This window comes from Dermacentor silvarum, chromosome 9, assembly GCF_013339745.2.
Source record: "Dermacentor silvarum isolate Dsil-2018 chromosome 9, BIME_Dsil_1.4, whole genome shotgun sequence".
Lineage (NCBI taxonomy): Eukaryota > Metazoa > Arthropoda > Arachnida > Ixodida > Ixodidae > Dermacentor > Dermacentor silvarum.
Genome location: NC_051162.1, coordinates 11,262,894 through 11,282,656, shown reverse-complemented (window position 1 = coordinate 11,282,656; position 19,763 = coordinate 11,262,894). Strand labels below are relative to the sequence as shown.

The 19,763-nt window shown below is 47.1% G+C and overlaps 1 protein-coding gene across 3 annotated transcripts in view; it reads right to left on the bottom strand.

Annotated features, from left to right (window-relative positions):
- Positions 1–19,763, bottom strand: part of LOC119465127 (tumor susceptibility gene 101 protein-like) — a 64,314-nt gene that overhangs the window by 18,644 nt on the left and 25,907 nt on the right. For all 3 annotated transcript variants that reach the window (XM_049656612.1, XM_037725926.2, XM_037725927.2), the window contains exons 8-10: positions 15,234–15,368; positions 10,257–10,349; positions 1,140–1,273 (exon numbers count right to left, since the gene is read on the bottom strand). In XM_049656612.1, the coding sequence (XP_049512569.1) occupies positions 1,140–1,273; positions 10,257–10,349; positions 15,234–15,368 (362 nt within the window). The remainder of the gene's footprint in view (positions 1–1,139; positions 1,274–10,256; positions 10,350–15,233; positions 15,369–19,763) is intronic.

The following is a 19,763-nucleotide window of genomic DNA, read 5'->3' as shown; positions in this document are numbered from 1 at the left end:
TTCTGCACAGTGCGTCCCACCACGGAGAGCATAGCGAGTTGGAGCAGCGCACCACATGATGGCGCCAGCTTCTTTTTGTCTGTGTCACCCACGATCATGCTTCGTACGTGTCCAAAGAAGAGAGAAGCGCAGCGGCACCCGCCCTCTCTCAGTGAGCGAAGAAATGCATCACGGAGCAGACCCGAAGTAGCAGACATTCAAGTGCCGACAAAGCGCAAAGTTGTGTCGCTCGCGACGAAGCTGCAAATTTTGCAAGACTCAAATAAGTATGAGTTCGTGCAGCCGACAATATCCACATTTCTGAAAACTGGGAGCATGGTGATCATGAAGGCTGGAACCAATAGCCGTGCCGAAACCCCTCATAATAGTGAAGCCAACAGGGTGGAAGCTGCTGACATTACTGAGCTCTGGGAGCACGTCGCTACGAACAATGAAACACGTGATGCTTCGATGGAGGAGTTTCTGAGTGCAGATAAGGCTGCCTTGTTATACGAAGAGATCTCTGACGAGTTGATTGTAGTCGCGACAGGTGGCGGCATTGGGCAACTGAGGCAATGACAGCAGCGGCAGTGATGACAAGATTGATGGCCTGTCCCTAATGTTCATGCAAAGTGTGCTGTCGTCAGTAGAGTCGCTCACTGATTTCGTGCACGCTAATGGATTGCCGTCAGTGTTCGTGCAGCGGTTGAAAACCTGAAACTGCCGCAAAACCAAGTTCAATTTCTGACATCAGTGTGCCTAAAGCTTCATACGCTGTTTGAACGTATAAGTGAATGTTTTTTTTTTTTTTTTTTCACAGCCTACTTTCTACAATATCTATCTATTCCTTAGCACAAGATGGAAATTTGGGTTTGGAGCTACAAAGGTATGTTTGGCAGCGAGGCAGACTAGATATAGCAATGATCAGTTATAACGATCGTATTTTTCATTCTTTTTGATATCGCTATAAGCGGAATGCATTATATCCAGGCAAAACCAATTTCAGGATTGAAATAAGGTATTTGGACCCATAGAAATGGGCCAAAACCTTCAGTTGGGAAAATATTCGCGAAAAATTGTGGTCTAATTAATGACAAATTAATAGAATTCTACTATATAAGCGCCATATTTTTTTCAACAGGGTAAAATGCATCACTCACTGCTTGTAGAGAGGTGCAGTGGTGACAACTGCTTCGTCGACGTTGATGCTTCCTTGATTCTCCACTTTGCGGATGAGCTCCTTCAGTTCCTCATTGCGCTCACGCAGGTTCTGAAGGTTTGCCTCCAGCTCTGCCTGCAGGGACACGAATGGCAACCACTACACATCAGAATCACTTATCAGTGGACTATAATCAGTGCTTGCAAAATGCCACTGTCATGGTAGATCAGACACTGTAAGCAAAAAACTCAAAAGATTTTTTTTTCTGCAGTATATTATTCTTGTGACACTCAAGAGAAGCCCAATGACATAACACCTCATAGGCAGAAAGTTTTCATTTTTTCTGGGGGGGGGGGGGGCCCAACCAGCTTTCTGAAACCTACCCATGTGTGTGTGTGTGTATATATATATATGTATATACACACACACACACCCTTTTATATAGACACTCCAGGCAAATTTTCACTGTTGTCGTCGCTGTGATGTTCCCTGTTAAATCCAAACGCCATATAAATGAGCGACCCATACACTGTGGGTGCGAGAAAAAGCACGTGAAAACGATGGCGGCTTGATGGACATTATCTTCCCACGCGCTCAATATTCGGGTTAGTTGTAGGTCACGTAATCAAACACGAATGGGAAGGAAAGCACGCGTCTTCTCCTCTAGCCCTGCCGTAGCTGTGAATGACTGTGCGCGGCTGATGCTTATGCGGCCCATATGCCATATCTAATTGTTGGTAATCATTGGTGGGTGCAATGATAAAGGGCAAGCAGGGATGGCTGCTAACTTCATGGGCGCTGTCTTCCTTGCCAGGCTGTCTTTCCATGCCTCTAGTGTTGCAGAGTTCAGAGAGGTCATTGCAGATCACTGACAGAGGCCGTTTGTAGTGGACATAAAATAGGCAGATAATGATGATGAACCTAATTTTCGGAGTTGTGGTGAATCGCGCGGCTGTATGAACTGTTCGCCTCCGCTGCCGGTGTTCTTCATAATGCTTGCGTTGTGAAAGCGAGTGCTCGAGGTCATCCAGTGAGGCATATACAGGTTTACATAGTCCGTGCATTACACTATGCTTGCTATTTTAATTTTAGGTGAAGGTTTACTATGTGCACCACTATAACTGACGTATAGATTAGTGTAAAGGCCGCACTTTTCTGTTGCGATTTTGACGGGCCTTTCATGGGGCCGGGTCATTTGACCTCATTTTTCCAATTACGCAATGAAATCTGCCATAAACCTCCGCGATCGTCTCCTCTCGACATCCAGTAGCGACGCGCGAAAGTACGCTGCGCGCGACAATTCGCTGTTGAGCCGATCAGAATCAGCGCACAGAACGCGATTGCTTCTCGGTTGGATGTCTTTTTTTTTTTTTTTTTTTTAAATACTGGCTGTCAAGTTGGGGGTGCGGCCATTACACGGGTGCGATCCTTACACGGATTTACACGGTAAGAATCTTCATTCATGAATTGTCTTCTACTTCGCTATCACTAATACTGCTTCGCCTTCCCGGCCAAACTGAACTCATTTTTTTTTAGTACTTTGAGTCCGAGTCTAAGCGCTGCTGTGCATGACTTCTAGACTTCTATTTACAGTGTAGACCGCTTATAACATAAGTCGCGGGAGTTGTAAAAATCCACGCTATAAGCAGTACCGCGTTATAACCAAAGCATGCTCTTTTTTCGGCTTTTGCTTATGCCAAATGGGCAACCCACCTTTCAAACACAATTTATTACATATTTCACCCACACACACATGCAGCAACACAATCGCAACACAGCACAGAAACCAAGTTCCCCTAACAAGTGCGGCATCAGCGGAAGAATGCTGTTATTTTTGTCTGGAGACTGGTCTTCATGCGCACGCCCACGCTCCCACTCCTGACAAAAAAAAGGAGTGCGCCACTGTTCTCCCCCGCACTCCACACACCCTGCTTGGATGCTGCTATCTAGTTCACTCTAGATGCTGCTATAGTGATGAAAACACGCGCCCTCCTTCCTCCAAAGTCTCCCGCCCTTCTCCTTTTTGTTTCACTTTTTGCCGCTGGTCTACACGCGTGCGCCCACGCTCCCACTCCTGAAAAAAAAAAAGAAAAAAAAAATGCTGTATGCTGCTGTATGCCGTATGTGAGAGTGAAAGCGCACTAGGGACACGTGCTTTCACGGAGAGCGAACGTACGGCAAACGCGACGACTCTCATCGTGCGGAAGGCCAAGGGGGGAAGGGAGGGAGTGCAAGGGAGTGCTGTGGTCGTCGAGTGCAATCTATTCATGTTTGCTTGTGTGCACTGGCACCATGCTTGTTAATTCAGTTAGTAAGCCAATGTGGCCAAGTTTATGCAGGCAATAAAAGTACTATCCTTACTCCGTATACTCTACTAGTAAATTTGCTTTGCCTTTCGGGGGAAACTGCAACTTTTTGTTTCGCTTTTCGCCACTGGTCTCCACGCGCGCGCCCTGCAACCGTGCGGTTGTGCGGGCCGTGCTCAACTCCTAGAAAAGGCCGTGCTCCGTGTGCCGATTTCATGGTCGCGCACTTAAAGGAACCGCGCTATAACCGGTATTCTGCTTTGCGCGCCTACGGAATAAATGGCCGCCTATACATTGAGTTATATGGAACATATATCGGTGGTCAAAAAACCCACGCTATAAACGGTCCTGCGCTTAAAGCGGTTACGTTATAAGTGGTCTGCACTGTATTCTGATTTCGAGTGAATCCGGCCTGGCATCATTTCGGCTACTGAGTGAATTCTATGTACAAGGTGTTTCAGCGAACACTTTCAACAATTTTTAAAGGTTGCCTGTGGCAGATAGCACAAATCTAGTTCATGTGCTCGTCTACTTGAAGAGGCCGACATTACTTGCACAAAAAATTGAAATGCATAATCGACTAATAAACAAAATTAACCAATTAAGTTTTTAGCTAATTACCTTATGGCCCATGTTGCAATTTACAAATTCTAGCCGTGGAGTTCGGATCCACTTGGAACTTATTCTCAGGCTGATACCAGTGTCGAGATATTAATTCTCTAACTTTGCGGGGAAATGCATTTCCGTGCCAGTCACTTTTTTAACAAAACGTTGTTTTATGCATCAAAGCACAAAAGTATGATTATATATATAACTTATGGGGTTTTACATGCCAAAGCCACGATCTGATTATGAGGCACGCCAAAGTGGCGGACTCAGGAATAATTTAGACCACCTGGGGTTCTTTAAGGTGCACCTAAATCTAAGTTATACGGGTGTTCCAGCATTTCGCCCCCAACTAAATTCAGCCACCGTGGCTGTGATTTGATCCCGCGACCTCATGCTTAGCAGTCCAACACCATACGCACTAAACAACCACGGCAGGTAAGCGCAAAAGTAACTGGAACGCCAATGCATTTCTCCACAATGTTCGGGAATTAATATCTCGAAACTGGTGCCATCCAGAGAATTAGTTCCTGGTGCATCCACCTTGCGAATTCCACAGCTAGAACTTGTAAATTGCAAAATCCTCTCCTCCTGCTTGTGCCAGTCCCGGACGCAAGTTTCGGATTTGCCGAACGCCCGTGATGCAGCCCGATTTCCGTCCGTCTCCGCGCACACGATCACTTTCCTTTTAAATGTGGCATCATGATGAACTCGTCAGTTCATGCTGATAGAGCAAACACAGAAAACGGTAGACTAATGCCTAAGCACAAGTACTGCAGCACATGGTGAAAGCTACGGCAGCTAGGCTCGAAGCGTGCAAGAGGCGGCCATTTTGAAATGCTGATGGCTATATGGTAGCGCAGATTTAGGGTTGCACTCGATTCTAACGCGCACGCAATTTTTGGACTTGTTTTATAGGGAAAAAAGTGCGCATTAGATTTGAATAAATACGGTATGTGCAAATTTCACTTGAAGGTTTGGCTTCATGGCATCACGTGCCATGCTGACATGAAGCTACACCTCAAGACAAGGTTTTCTGCCATACAAAGTTTCGTTATCTATTAGGGAATGTCACCTGCTCCCCTCTTCCATGGTTGCCCAGCTCCTCCTCTTTTTGAGTTGATATTTTGCATTTTGGACGTGTTGGTACTTTGCAAATAGGATGCAAATAGGACACTGTGGCGGCAAACCAGAACTAAGATCAGGATGAGCTGCGCTCAACGGCAGTAATTTACAGTGCAGCAGAAACAAAAGATTATCAGCATTTTCGTCAAAGAGGCAGGGAACAGAGCTGCTGGGAACAGAACAGAAACTGTTTTTACAAGGGTCTGAGCTTTGTTGTACGCAGTTATTTCAGCGGGCTATCACACATTTTTTTACAGCGTAATCTGTTATGCGCTCATTCTAATAGCCGTTTCGGTTCGTGTTGTTGTCCGCTGCTGCCGCCGCATCACCGCTATCGCCCGAAATGCGAAAAAAAGTACCCGGTCTCCGCCAGCTCGAACCCACGCCCGCTGCGTGGGACTCGGATACTTTACCACTGAGCCATTCAAGCGCTTGCTATCAGCGTCAGAAAAAGGCCGTATCTAGTTAGGCCCTATCTTCCAGGCGTCATCTGCTTAAGGCGCCTGCAAAAGCCGCATGCACAGGCGCAGAGGACGAGATGCGATTCAGACGAGGCACGCAATAAACGCGATCCCGATTTGAGATGTGCGCCACGTATTCTGGATACCTCTTCTGTACACGTAACATACTGTGGCAGCTACCACCACGTTAGCCTAGCAAAATTTCCACTTCACCTTGTTTACTGCTGCATGCTCATGCCTGTGATTATGCAATTTAAGGTCAGTATTGTTCTGGTATTGATGCTAATCTGCATTTGCCATTGTCATGCCCGTAGAAGTAGCAGCGCAACAAGTTTTATTGCTTCATGAGGATGCCAGCAGAGCACTGCAAGCTCCTAAACAACAAAAATGTTTCTTTATGATGGCACCAGAGACAAACACTGTAAAAGAACAAAGGCTTGCAGTGGTCTGCTGTCACCTCTTCAGGTAATGTCCACCTCTTCAAGTGATCCACCTATAGAGGCTGAATTGTGATTTAAGTTCTGGGTGATTCTTTTAAGACGATGTTCAAACTAACAATGTATACAATGCAAATGCACTCACTGCAATGCAAAGAACGACACAATTCACAAAACCAGTTGTTGGGGCGCAAGTGCCCTGCATTTGTTATCTTCCACTGCCTCTCCCATGCTTGGCACATATACAAAAGAGCCCGACATTGACACCTAATGCCACCCAAACATGAAAATTTGAAACCAACACCTACCGCTATCAAGCAAACCACTTCAGCACAGGCCAATATCGGAGTAAGCCCAATTCGCATTGAACATTAACACCCACTACCTGTAACACTCATACTGTGCTCATACTCATACCATGCAATAATACTGGCTTCGCCAAGTTAAAGAACCAAAAGGTCTGAAAGTGCAAAATAGCAACAAAATAACAGCAGTGTTTATAAAGAAACAAATGAAATGTGAAGATTTTGGCTTAGGTGTAACGGGCAGTATGACAACCCATCCTGTCATGGCATCATGTCATGTTGTCATAGCCATTCAAATACTCTGCAAATTGCTTTTAATAGCTTTTACTGCAATAGCAATTATATGGACAGTCCAAGTGCATTTCTGCCATTGCCGTCAGGTTCTGTATAAAGTCCAAGGGCAATAAAATCGTATCCACGCACTGTACTCTGTATGCGCGAGTGAAAGCGTGCGAGGGCGATCGCGGCTCAATTTCGCACATGCGAGAGAGCGAAGCGGGAAGGAATCTTCCAGCCGCGTGCAACGCTCCGGAGGGAGGGTAGGGTGGGCTCATTCCACGCTGTGCGCGACCGCCCGGCCGCTATATCTTGAAAGCCATTTGCGGCGGGGACAAAGTCCGCCTTGCGCCGTGTTTTAGCAGCTTAGTTCGCGTTCATGTGAGCGGCGGCACAAAGGTCAATTCGCTCGCTGCTGCTGCCGCGCTTACTCACTCCAGTGTTTTGACAGCAAGTTTCCACGGTCATCAAGTGAGATGCGTTCATATTAGCTTGTGCTTGTTGACTTAGTTGGTATGCCTATGTTTGCAAGTTTATACGGCTGATGAGACTACTGTCCTTACTTCGTATCATCATCATCATCATGATACAAAGTAAGGACTTATTCGTATAGCTGTCCACTAATTTGCTATCGCAAGCAATGCTTTGCCTTTCGAGCGAAACTGCAACATTTTTTTTTTTTTTAGATTGAAGCTGGGGGAGATCAACATCACAGTTTGAAAGTGTACTGTTAAAGGCGCCATGACACGGTGGTCCAACTATTTTCAGTTTATTGTTCTAAATGAGAGAGTAGAGTGCCCAATATGGTTACACACACCAGAAAAGTGGGGCTCTCAGAGCGCATTTCAACTTGAAATTTTAATATGAAATTGCTACCTCTAATCTTCTCCTACACACAGTGATTGACATTTTGGCATAGACTGCGTGACATCTAGAACTGCGGCGCCACCGTTGTGTCATCTGCTGAATCAGTTCGACCCCAACATGACATTTTGCTCCCTAAGTTCTGGTACCCAGCGGTGCAGCGAGGGCGTCGTGATTAAATTTTGCCCGCAATTCCTTCACGCATGAAAAAATCGGAAGACACTTTGTAGAGACTAAAGTGTGAAACAGCAGAAGCCTGACACCATTGCCTGTTAAAGTGTCTGTTAAAGTAGTTTGTGGCCACCTGGAACTGTTGGAGCGCCGTTTGTGGATCAGGAGGAGACGAGTCTTCCATGGCAGTGCTATGCCAGCTATGCGCACTACAGGCGTCAGGGCATGAGTGGAGCAGACGACAAAATGGATAGGCAAGCACTGTTGCTATAGCAACTGTAGCAACGACGAAGAAATGACAGACCTGCGCGGCGCCGAACCACCCCGACACCCGCACTTGACGACAGTGACGCCACACATGCGAGCCAATCGGGAGGCACACACCTGTGCCTAGCGACAGTGATGTCACGGCACAGAGGAGACCAATCACGTGGCCGGAAAGCTGTGACAGTTTCTGCGAACGGCAGATGACCTTGACAATGAGCCATTAAAGGCTTCCAATTTAATAAATCGCAGCAGCAGACGGTCAAGATGCATGTGCAAAACTAAAACAATGCATGGCGGCTTTGACGTATTTCCTGCTCCTGTATGCAGGACTTTGAGCTTGGCTTCTGTTACTCTGAGGGAGCCGTTTCCTGGGCTCAGTTTCATTTTGTTACCACTCAGACGACTGTGTGATTCAATTGAGATAAAAAAAAATTCAAATAACTAGAGTTGAACCCACTTATAACAACACTGGTTTCAACAATATATCGGTTATAACAATGAGAAGCTGCTGCCCCGTAAACTTTTGCATGTTTTCTATGGTGAAAGAACCTGCTCCCTACAATGCCCCCATGCTGCATTATCGGTTATAACGATGAAGTCTGGCTACTGGGTGTCCGTACCGAAAGGGAATGGAATGCAAACTCCTTGAAAAGAAAAAAGAAAAGAAATTTGATCCGTTGCACGCCACCGCGCGCTGTTTTCCATCCTTCTCCGCATCGCCAGCCTCGCGCACTTCTGTCCCGTTGCCATTCCACCTATCTGAACACGAATGGGCTGCGCCCATAGTTCTACGCCGACAGCGCTGGGCTGGCGGAGCGACGTAAATGTGCGATGCAATAGAGCCAAAACGACGTTAGCGTCCACAAAAACGAAGCAACGGCCCAAATGCTTCGTGCCTATTTGTGCCCTTAAAGCCTTTATTCTTTTTACCGCTGCGCATAGCACCACGTTGGCTGCTTGCCTTCATGACTGCGCAGTCACCATCCATGATCGCGTCGATATCGGCCGTGATTTCATCCGCAACGGTTGCGGCAAACAGTAGTTTCATTTTGACTCGGCACGCGCGTCGACCACGTGCCTTCATAACTGAATAGTTGACATCCATGAATTGCATCGATAGCGACCGCGGCTTCGTTTGCAGTTGCAGCAAATGGTAGTTTCGTTTTGACTCAGTGCGTGCGTTGGGCGCGCGCGCCTTCAGAACCGCAAGGTTGCCGCCCATGATCGCGTCAACAGCGGCCACAGTTGCGGCAAACAGTAGCTTCGTTTTTACTCAATGCGAAGCTGGCGAGGATGAAGAGCACCGTCTACATCGCGATGGGCGGCAACTTGGCGACACAGGTGAAAAAATAATCGGGATTTGCGCGCGGTAGTGAAAAGCGTGCCTCAGATGAAGACGTGTGCCGCGGCTGCGCTGTGACAGAAGTCGCGAGGCCTTCGCCGCTGCAAGAGCTTATCAGTCACGAGATGATGATAATTGCAGCTTTCACACTGCATTTGTGGAAAAAAAAACCCACAGGATTCTGCTGATTCATTCAGTAAATAAAAGCATGTTGACGTAGAAAGCATTTGTCTATTGATTTCTTGATACCCTCCATAATTCGGACATTTTCTCGGTCTTGTGAAACCCGAATTAACGAGGTTTTATATAGCAGTGCCATTCTTGAACGCCGACAGCCGCGACTTGTTACATGCAGGAAGCAGTGTAAAACACGAGTCAACACAAGGTGGTGGGGAGGGGCACTGGCCTCCCCGCCATTGCAGTTTTCTCAATACAGCTCTGCCATTCCCCTATATTGATTTTTTTAAAACCACCCGGTTATGACAATTATCAGTTATAGCAATCGAATTTTCGTGGCACTTTAACATTGTTATAAGTGGGTGCGCGACTGTACAAGTTTTCTACTGCATTGGATGCACTCAAAATATTGCCAGCTTGCCGTGGGTTGCGTATGGTTTAACAGGCAATGCATAATTCAAGCTCAAAAATATAGTGTCATGGCCACCTTTAAGAATTGCAGGAGTCAGTTTTTATGCTTTTTTTTCTTTGGTTTTTTTTGCCGCAATCAGTTTCTGTCCTTGGGACTAGTCTTTGTTGAGCTTGTACTGAAGGATGTTTACACAAATGGCCAAGTACATGTTTAGAAGTATGACCCCCCCCACCTCGTGGATATTAAGAGTGCTGCACAAGTTGATCGGCATTATGGTGCTCATGTATAACGTAGCATGGGCAATATTAATTTTGCAATATGAAGCTTGACATCCCAACTAATGGTGATGCATGGACTGAAAGCACCCACCTGTTCTCTGTCCATGCGGTTGATCATGTCATCTAGCTTTGTCTTGCCCTGCGTCAGCTCATCATGAGTGCGCTTCAGGACGTCCATCTCCGCCTGCAGTATAACATGCCAAAGCTTCATCATCAGCCTATTTCATGTACACTGCAAGTGGTCTCCAACAGACCAACTTCACCACATTTAGAGCACATGCACAGCAGGCCTGCTGATGATGGCAGAAGTCCATTCTGACAGACCCACCAGTAGTCTTCTGCTCTATTCATTAAGTGATGTGTCCATTTCTTCCTCTTAATCTCAATTACAATATCAATATAGAGGAAGCTCCATGAAAAATTTTATGTTTGTAATTTGAGTGGAAGAGTAACGAAAAGGTAGCAAAAGTAGCTGTTTTTAATACCAAAACTGACAAAAAAGGCAGCTGTTACCACTTGCCAAAAGTGATGCATGACCTCGATTTCAGCTCCTCCGCATGACCTTCCGAGCTGTGGCTGCTTGCATCCCGGTGAAAGATTTCAAAGGCAACATGCTGGGACTTATAGCCGCTAATCACCAGGTGCATATGTCGTCTGGCTTAGGTGCTGTTTCTAATAAGAAAATTCTACAAGTACCATCACTGTGGCTTTGCCAAGGTTACTTTAGTGGTATAAACTTTTAATTTAGAGCAATTTAGCCAAAGTGAAATTTTGTTGCAGTTGGCTTTTGATGTTAGACCCACCATTCTCCATTAAACTGTTCACTGCACTGTCCTTAACTTCGTTTCAAGCTTATTCGTTATCCTCCAAGTCTCATTTAGAAAGTTAGCGCTTGTACAATAAGCCGATTGTATATGGTTCTCAAGGATATTGGTAAGTTGCCGGTCATAACATGTGGTACTGCCGTCTTATTAATATTTTTTATAGTAGCTCACCACCTTACACAAAGAGCTCAGCATTTGAATAAACTTGTCAGTTGGTGCACTGCTTTGGCTCCCTCTCTCTGAAAATTCATGCCCCGAGAGCAAAAAACATACTGAATTTTCATGAATTCATTGCGCACCTCACTGTAAGAAATTTGGTCCAAAAATTGCCTGCATGTCACAATCAGATACAAAACCGAAACCGCATCATGGCATAGCAACAGCCTATTATAAGAGCCATCAGACAGTGTCACTGCCATCATGACAGAGCACGTTTCCATGGGGTTTGTTTTGTGCTTGACTACAAACTGGAGTGGTATTATTGGTCAATCAGCTTTCACGAAATTTTGCACAACTCGGCACCAGATGCGTCAACGTACACGGCCACCAGCATTGCTGACGCGGTGCCATGCTCACTACTGCGCACAGAGCTAGGAATGCTCTCGGCCACATACTTTGACAAGGCTGACAAAGGTGATCGTTGAAAGTGCCATCATTGTGCGATTGGCATCTGTGGCCAATGAAGCACAAATGGCACCGACGATGTGCTGCTTTCATTATGAACGCTCATTAAAAGAAAAACACTTAACCTTGCACTCGGCCGCGCAACGCTTGAAATAGCAAAGCTGGGCGATCGTAGCCCAGCATTTAGCGGAAGTGCACGCAAACTTTTCACCTTATTACTCATGATGATGATAATTTCTTTTCGCGCGTCTCGGACTTACGACCGTCACTGCGCGTTGCACAGCGCAGCTTGCAACACCGACACCGCAATCTGGGAGACCCACTCCGTGAATGCGTCTCTCTCTCTCACTCTCATAGCACGCAAAACCTCTTCACCTCGCAGAGCACGAGCGTACCAACGCGCCCAGCTGTGGACGAAGACAACGCTCGTACGCAATCATATGGTTTGCATAAATGCATGTTCTCCAAGCGTGGCTGTATAGCCTAGTGGTTACGATGCTTGCTTTGGGACTGGGGGTAAGTGGGTTCGAATCCCGCCTTGGCAAGAAAGTTTCTTTTCTTTCTTGGTAGTTTCTTGATACGAACCACAAATTACGGCTGGCTTAAACAGCTTCGCTATTAAAAAAGAAAAGTTTACCTTCTGTGAAGGTTAACTATGCACGTGTAGTTTTTTCTGACCGTGAATGTGAAGGTGCATTTATAAATTGGCTGCATGTTACATGCAGGTGCACTTTAATTTTTAAAGTATAAGCCCGTGGTAATTGGGTGTACGTTAGATTCGGGGGTGCATTAGAATTGTGTAAATACAGAAACCCCAGAACATATTCCTTTCTGCGATTGTCACGTCACATTTTGCAACTTACTGTTGCAACATTTTCAGGACATTTGCTAATTTGCATGAGCAGTACGCAGGTTGCCCATGTTGCATGATGAGTCGATGACACTATTTCACCATATTATTGTTGCACTAATTACTGCTACAAGAATCTTTACTACCATCGACTTCCATTAATTCGACCTTGATGGGACCGACGAAATTGAATTAACTATCCGGCGGGGCAAATAAAACACCAAAACAAACTACTGATTCATTTGGCAATATACCGTAGTTACTCTAATCTAGGCAGACTCCAATTCTAAGCCGACCCCCCAAAAGTTCAAGGTCAGAAAAAGAAAAACTTACCTTGAATGTAGGCCGAACGAAAAAGCGAGGACAGCATTCACAAAATAAAACAGCATTTATTGAATTTGAACATGCCGAGCTCATTCTATGTCACCATCACTGTTAGCCTTGTCGCTATCTTCCTTACTGCTGACATCTTCAAACAGTGCGCTATATTCGGTACCATCCAGCGCATTAGAGATGCTGCATTTTTGGAAGGAGCGCACGTTGCGGCGTACGCAAAAACTATCTCCCGTGGCCCCCTCCAACGACAGACCGATGCCGAAGTTCCGCCCGGCTTAAACGTTTGACGATGCCTCTACGGCCAGCACAACTACCGTATTTACTCGATTCGCACGCTTCCTCGATTGTAACGCGCACCCGTTTTCCGTGAGGAAAAAGTCCTTTACCACTACCGCGCACCTCATGCTTTCAAATTTAAATACAGCTTTCAGTCATTAGGAAAAATAGATTTCCTCCCGATGCACTGATGTTGCGATGAATAAAAAAAGTCGCAGTTTTGCTTGAAAGGCGATGCATCGAATGCAGTAGCAAATTAGTAGACCACTATTAACAAGCACGGCGTCACGCGCGCTCAAGCAAACATGAACACATCTCGCTCGTTGACCGCGGAAACGAACTGTCAAAACGCTGGAGATGAAGCGCGCCTTCGTGCTAGCATGCCTCTCGCTTCAACACGGCGAAAACACGGTGCGCGGTGGACTTGACCCGTCGCAGATGCTTTCAAGATAGGGCCAAGGCGATCGTATCGCCGGAGTGGATTGTCGCAGATTACGTCCTGCTTCGGTCCACTGAAACCGTTCCGCATTGCTTTGCTGGCGAAAATCCTCTCCTTCTGTTTGCGCCAGTCCCGCTTGCAAGTTTCGGATTTTCCGAACACCCGTGATGCAGCCCGATTTCCGTCCGTCTCCGCACAGATGATCACTTTCCTTTTATATGCGGCATAATGATGAACTCGGTACTTCATGCTGATAGATAGAGCAGACGCTGAGAACGTGAAGACAGATGGTAGACTATCGCCTAAGCACGTGTACTGCAGCACACGGAGGAAGCTTCCGCATGCTACGGTAGCTAGGCTCGACGCTCGTGCGAGGCGGCCATTTTGAAATGCCGACACAGATTTAGGGTCGTGTTGAAAGTGCGCGTTAGATTCGAGTAAATACAGTATTCGTTTAGAAAGCGGCACTATAGTGGCATCGCCCATTTGGTGCCATTACGATATCGCCACACCGCGCGCCGATGCTGCACCATACCGATACGGCGCAGGTCAAAATGGCGACATCGCTCGTGTACTTCAGTTGGCTACTGGCGCGGCTAGTAGCGGCTGCGATACTGACTTTTCTAGATGGCGCTAACTATGCACCATATTTATCAGTTTCAGTTAAAGACTGGCGCATTTTTTAAAATCCTCGAATCTAAGCCGACCCTAGAGTTTCGTATGCGATTATTTGAAAAAAACTATTGGCCTAGATTCGAATAAATACGGTATGTCTGATATTAACATGCCCCCAAATGAAATGCGTGCCCACGTTCAATGTGTTTAAAGTAGAAAACTAATGTAGAAACAACATTAAAGCTCCTGAACGAAGTAAAAATTCAATGTGTACCCTATTTATTAGCAAGAAAATTGGGCAAGGGTCTAATATGCGTTGAGCAATGACGGCCGGTTTCTTAACGCCAGCTTTATCAAGGGAAGTCTACTGCACTACTATTTACTACTACCATACAGAACATAACAGTGCAACATTTTAGGTAGGAATTCCTGAGGTTGCTAAAACAATGGATAAATGCTCACGTACACATGCAAAAAAGTGCACTGTTCTGTGAAAAAGAAAGAAAAGACACGTAAACCTCTTCATAACCAAGTTCAAAGGCCACTGCAATTTTATTATAAGCACTATTATAAGCATTATAAGCACTTTGCTATGGCCACACAGTACCTTGAGTGCAAATATTTTACTAAAGCTGTATTTCAGAGACGCCAACGACACGTTAAAGCGGCAACACCATTGGCTGGACGTGGGTCCTTTGATGGGGATAAGCCGCATTTGTCTTGGCTTGTATCGGACTATAATAGGTTTGGATTCATGTGGAAAGTTAAGCTTGCCTAACTGACAAGACGAAGAAACAAACGCACAGACAAATGTGCTGTGTATATCAATGTGTCCTCCGTTCCTTGTTTTATTTATTAGCTGTGCCGAATTTGGACTCTTGTACTTCTCTACAGAACAACCTGAATTGTGTAAGCATGCGAAGGGAATGATTGTTGGAGTTGGCACAAACAAACGCACCTGTTCGACTAGAATACCAGAAAGACGAGTTAGTGGGCAACACGTCGACACAACCGAGAAGAGACAGCTCAGTGCTAATCTTTTGCCAATTGTTGCGCTTCTGTTGTTTGCACTGTTGTGCAGACTCGCTTTCTATTGGTCCTGACCTGAGCTCCTGAGAGGGCCTCCTTGAGACGGGCCTTAACCTTCTCCTCGACGGCTGTGAGCAGAGAGGCCCGGATGTGCTCCTGGGTGATGGTGCCCGTCTGGGAGACACTGGCCGCACCAACCGATGTGCTTGTCTGCAGCAACAAGAGTGAGCATCCACTCTCAGAATGTGTGCATTGACCCAAGGTGACAGCGTACAACTGAGTGTTGGGAAAATTGGATTATTGCATTCACTGCGCTTAAATGGCATGACAGACAACAGACACAAAGAGCATGGGACTTAACAAGAGAGTTTGATTTGAGTTGGTTGGTAAATGATCACTGCAGTCGAGAGTTCCACGGAATACTGTCTGGTCAGGTAAAAATGATTGTTACGAGATTGCTAGAGTCAAAGACCTCCTTCTTTCCTAACAGTAAATGTTTACCATAGCATACAGCCTAACATTATGGACAGGACAAGTCCACATTGTTTCTATTGCCGGTGTCCACTTTACTGCGCCACAATTATTCTTCAAAATGTGCAATAATGAACCTAACAATGTTTCTAATAAAGGTATCATTCTGCCTCCCATCTGTCCTGTTCATAACTAAGGTTGCGTGAATACTCGAATATTTGATTTCGTATTGAATAGTGAATGTTCGAATAAATCAATTCGCGCACTGAATATCTAACATTCAGTTCCTCAAATACTGGTACCTTTGGTGAGTGACCCGGCCGTGGTTGTTGCTCTGACACGCGCAGCATTCTTATGGCATGCAATCTTTACCAGTATAAGGTTCGACCAGGCTAAACAGACCCATCGAAATGATTAACACTACGCAAACAGATGGGAGAACAAAAGCAGCACGTGTGGAAAGCATGGAAGCATGTCCGAAGACTGGGCCGATAGCCACCAGAAGGCAAGCTGATTGAATCGGATACGCATGTTTAGTGTTCATACTAGCAGATTGGCGCAGATGGGAGCTTTCTACCCACGTGTGAGCACGCAGACCAACTTTGCACGTGGGCTCACGGTAGTTGCCGGCTGGTTGACCGCTGACCCGAACACCGCTTCAATGGCCGTCGATCTAACCAATACACATGATGTTGCAACCGATCACTGATTAGCCACCTGGAGGAACACAGGAGCACCAAGCTTTCTGTGACGAATTGCTGGCAGCTATCACGTCAGCCGGCGGCGAAGTTTTGTCACGACCACACCATTAGCTACACTGTCTAGCCCGCTAGGCTTAATCAGAGCTGCGTCGTCGGGTGTTGGCGACTAAAGTAACGGTTACTGAATCAATGCAGATCTATTCACAGCAGTCACACGACCCTCACAAAGCCAAGGAACTGCCTTGCCAACGAAAGCAAGTGCATGGGATGACTTGCGCATTTGAATTACCGGGCATTTTCGCCCATTGGAATACACATAACTTTGACAGGACCTCAGTGTCAGTTAGAATAAACCGGAAGTTCAAATTAAGCGTGTTCGAATTAACGAGATTCGACTGTAGCATGTTTATGCAGTGCATGTCTGTGTGCTTCCTGGTAATAACTGCAGTAGCTTGGCACGTCATAAGTGTCCATAATTGTACTAGACAATTTCATAGCTACTTGCATCATTCGGGGCTTCCTTTAAGTGCGAGCCTCCTAAAAGAGCCAACTTGTTATAGCTACACCTGACCTACAGTGGGCGCCACATCTGCTGGGCGACTTGTCCACGCTCTTGCAGAGCTTTTACCATTTGACTCAGCCCACACTAAACTCGTCAGGGGCTATAGCATCCATGTGTCTTGAGGTGGTGTTGGTAAAATCTTATCACCTGATGACAGAAATATTTAATCATCACATTGCAGGGCTAGGTTCAGCTGGATATCCTTGCTCTGCCATGGTTGCAGCAGCTGAAACCCTCCTTCAAAAACTGAAGGACAAGCACAAAGCCTAGTCGCCCGTGGAAAAAAGGCTGTCCCTTATGTGCACAAAGTGGCTCACAACCACATTTAGCGTTTTTACCCGCATTTCCTGCCGTTGTCTTTCGGCGGTGGTGCACAGACGGCACGAAGTCACAAAAATATTCAAGGCAACACGCACGAAGGAATGAGCAGCTGCTTTCGCAGACAGTGCCACCGAGCTACAGACGACACTAGTGCCCTGCGGTGGCCCACATACGAACTGGTTGCTGCAGAATTCCCTTGCAAAAGTTGCCAGCAGCGCGGCCGTAGCCATGCACTGATTGGTTGCCGCTTATCAAGCTGCTTACAGCGGCGGCGAGGTCTGGCTTGTCTAACTTGTCCAGACATCGGCACTTGTACTTGTCGCCTCGCTCAGTGACGACGCCGAGAGACGCAGGCTGACGAAATGTCAGAAAACGGCAGTAAAAAACGCTGAATGTGGAGCGGCCTCAAAGGTACAAAGTGCCTATTGTTTGCCCGGCACCATGAAAGCTGGCTGACTTGTGCCCCTGCATTTCACTACCGAAAAAGCTGTCCCTGTGTGGATAGAAGCATGCTAGGTTCTATGTTGCCTGCCCGGTTGGTGTGGTCTATAAAATTTCGTTCACTTGTGGTAGGGTTTATACTGACGAAACAGCAAGGATAGGATTGCTGCACAATTACTGATGTATTGTGGTTCCTACAGGTGTGAGCTGCCTCGAGGGTCACCACCGTACATGTACGGCGGTGGAAACATCTTCCAAATGGTTACAGTCGTACATGTATGGCAATGACCAAGTGTTGAAAAAAAAATGTGCCTTTTCAGAACGATGCACCCCATGGCATTGCTCTGAAGGTGCTGCAACTGCAAAAGGTTTCTTAGTGTGCCCCTCCGCTTCTACCAGAACTCATTTTTCGCTATGCTCTATGGTGGCTGCCACCATGGTGGTTTAGTATTGCCGCTTCACTTAATATACAGTAGTACCTCGCTGATACGTTCCCGCTTAATACGTTTTCCCAGCTGGTACGTTCGCAATCGCGAAAAATAAACATAATCCCATAGAGGAATGTGTTAATGCGTTCCCGGAAAATACTATTATTCGGCAGCAACGTTCAGCATTGCGGCAAAGTGCGGTCGCATGATACGTTCTGCAGCGAAAAATTACCATTCATGTGTGCAAAAAGACCCCTCCCATGTGCTTGTGAAGCGCTAAGCGGCAGACAGCGGCCGCGCGGCTTCTCTGCAGTGCTCAATTCTCCCCCCCCCCCCCCCCCCTCCGCGACTTCTCTGTGTTCCTCGTTCACCCGAAGTGACGAGGCGCGGCAGCAGCGGCGAGCGAATTGACCTTTGCGACACATCGCCCCTCGCTTCAACGTGAACTACTAAGTGGCTAATGTCGCGCACGCGTGGCGCTACGACTCGCCGAGATCGTAGCGGAGGTGGTGGCGGACGAGGCGCCTGAAGACGGCGGCGAGAACGATCGAAGGCTTGCGCACACCGGCTACCTTCGCCGAAGCCCTTGCTGGTCTGGAAGCCTTACAAAGCTTCTTTCGCACGAAAGACAACGAAAATGCGGACAAGGGTCTGCAGTGTGCGCAAAAAGGAGTTGATGGTGTGACACACCAGCAGAAAATTCAGTCGAACCTCGATAATTCGAACTCGAAGGGGCCTGAAAATTTGTTCGAATTAAAAGGACTGATTTTTGACGTATTTGTGCACCATAGCGCTACGTACGAACGGTGCGAGTCGTGAAATATCGCGGCGCGCAAGCACATAGCGATTGAGGGCCACAAAACTGCCCGTGCCAGCATGGCGACGCGCGTGCGCGGAGACCGTCGAAGGTGAGGGAGGAGGGCGGCAGGGAAGCGCATTTGGTAAGGTTTTGGCCTCGCCAACCCCGTTGCTTTGGTGGCTCGCCTCGCCCTCCCTCTCCACTCCCTCGTAGCTCCCTCACCTTCGACTGTCTCTGTGCGCCTGCCGGCCCGGCGCCAGCTTAGCCCGCTCCCCTAAGTTTCGTTTTCTGCCGTTGAAGCGAGCGTTGGCCGGCGTGGGCAGTTTCGTTGGCCGGACTCCACGCCATGGAACGAGCGCGCCTTAACGCGATAGAGCGGGTGAAACGGAACACCAGGCACCATTGCACCAGGTGTTGCGTGAGCGGAGAGGGTATCACCGTGACGCTATGCTACCCTCACTCTCTTCCGCGTTGCTTCCCTCTGCGCCGCAGCCGCTGCGTTGGCTGAGACGATGGCGCGTACACGCGTGTTCCGGTGCGACGCTGAAACGGCGACCTTACCATTTGAGAGAGGAAATTTTCGGCGCGGTAATTTTTCTTTGCTTTTTATTTCTCCGCGCGGCGTTGAGGGGTCTCTCCTAAGCTTTTGCTTTATGGCGGTGTCGAAGCATTGCCAGTCGGAGGCGCCGCCACGTGATTTGGCGTGCTGCTGAGAGCATTGTAGGTGCGCGGTTATGTTCGAATTAACTGTCGCAAATGCTTTCGCGTTCGAATCACCGATCGTTCTCGCCCATTGGAATACACATAACTTTGACGGGACCACAGCGTCAGTTCGAATTAACGAGATTCGACTGTAACTATGTTTTGCAAGAAATAAATGTT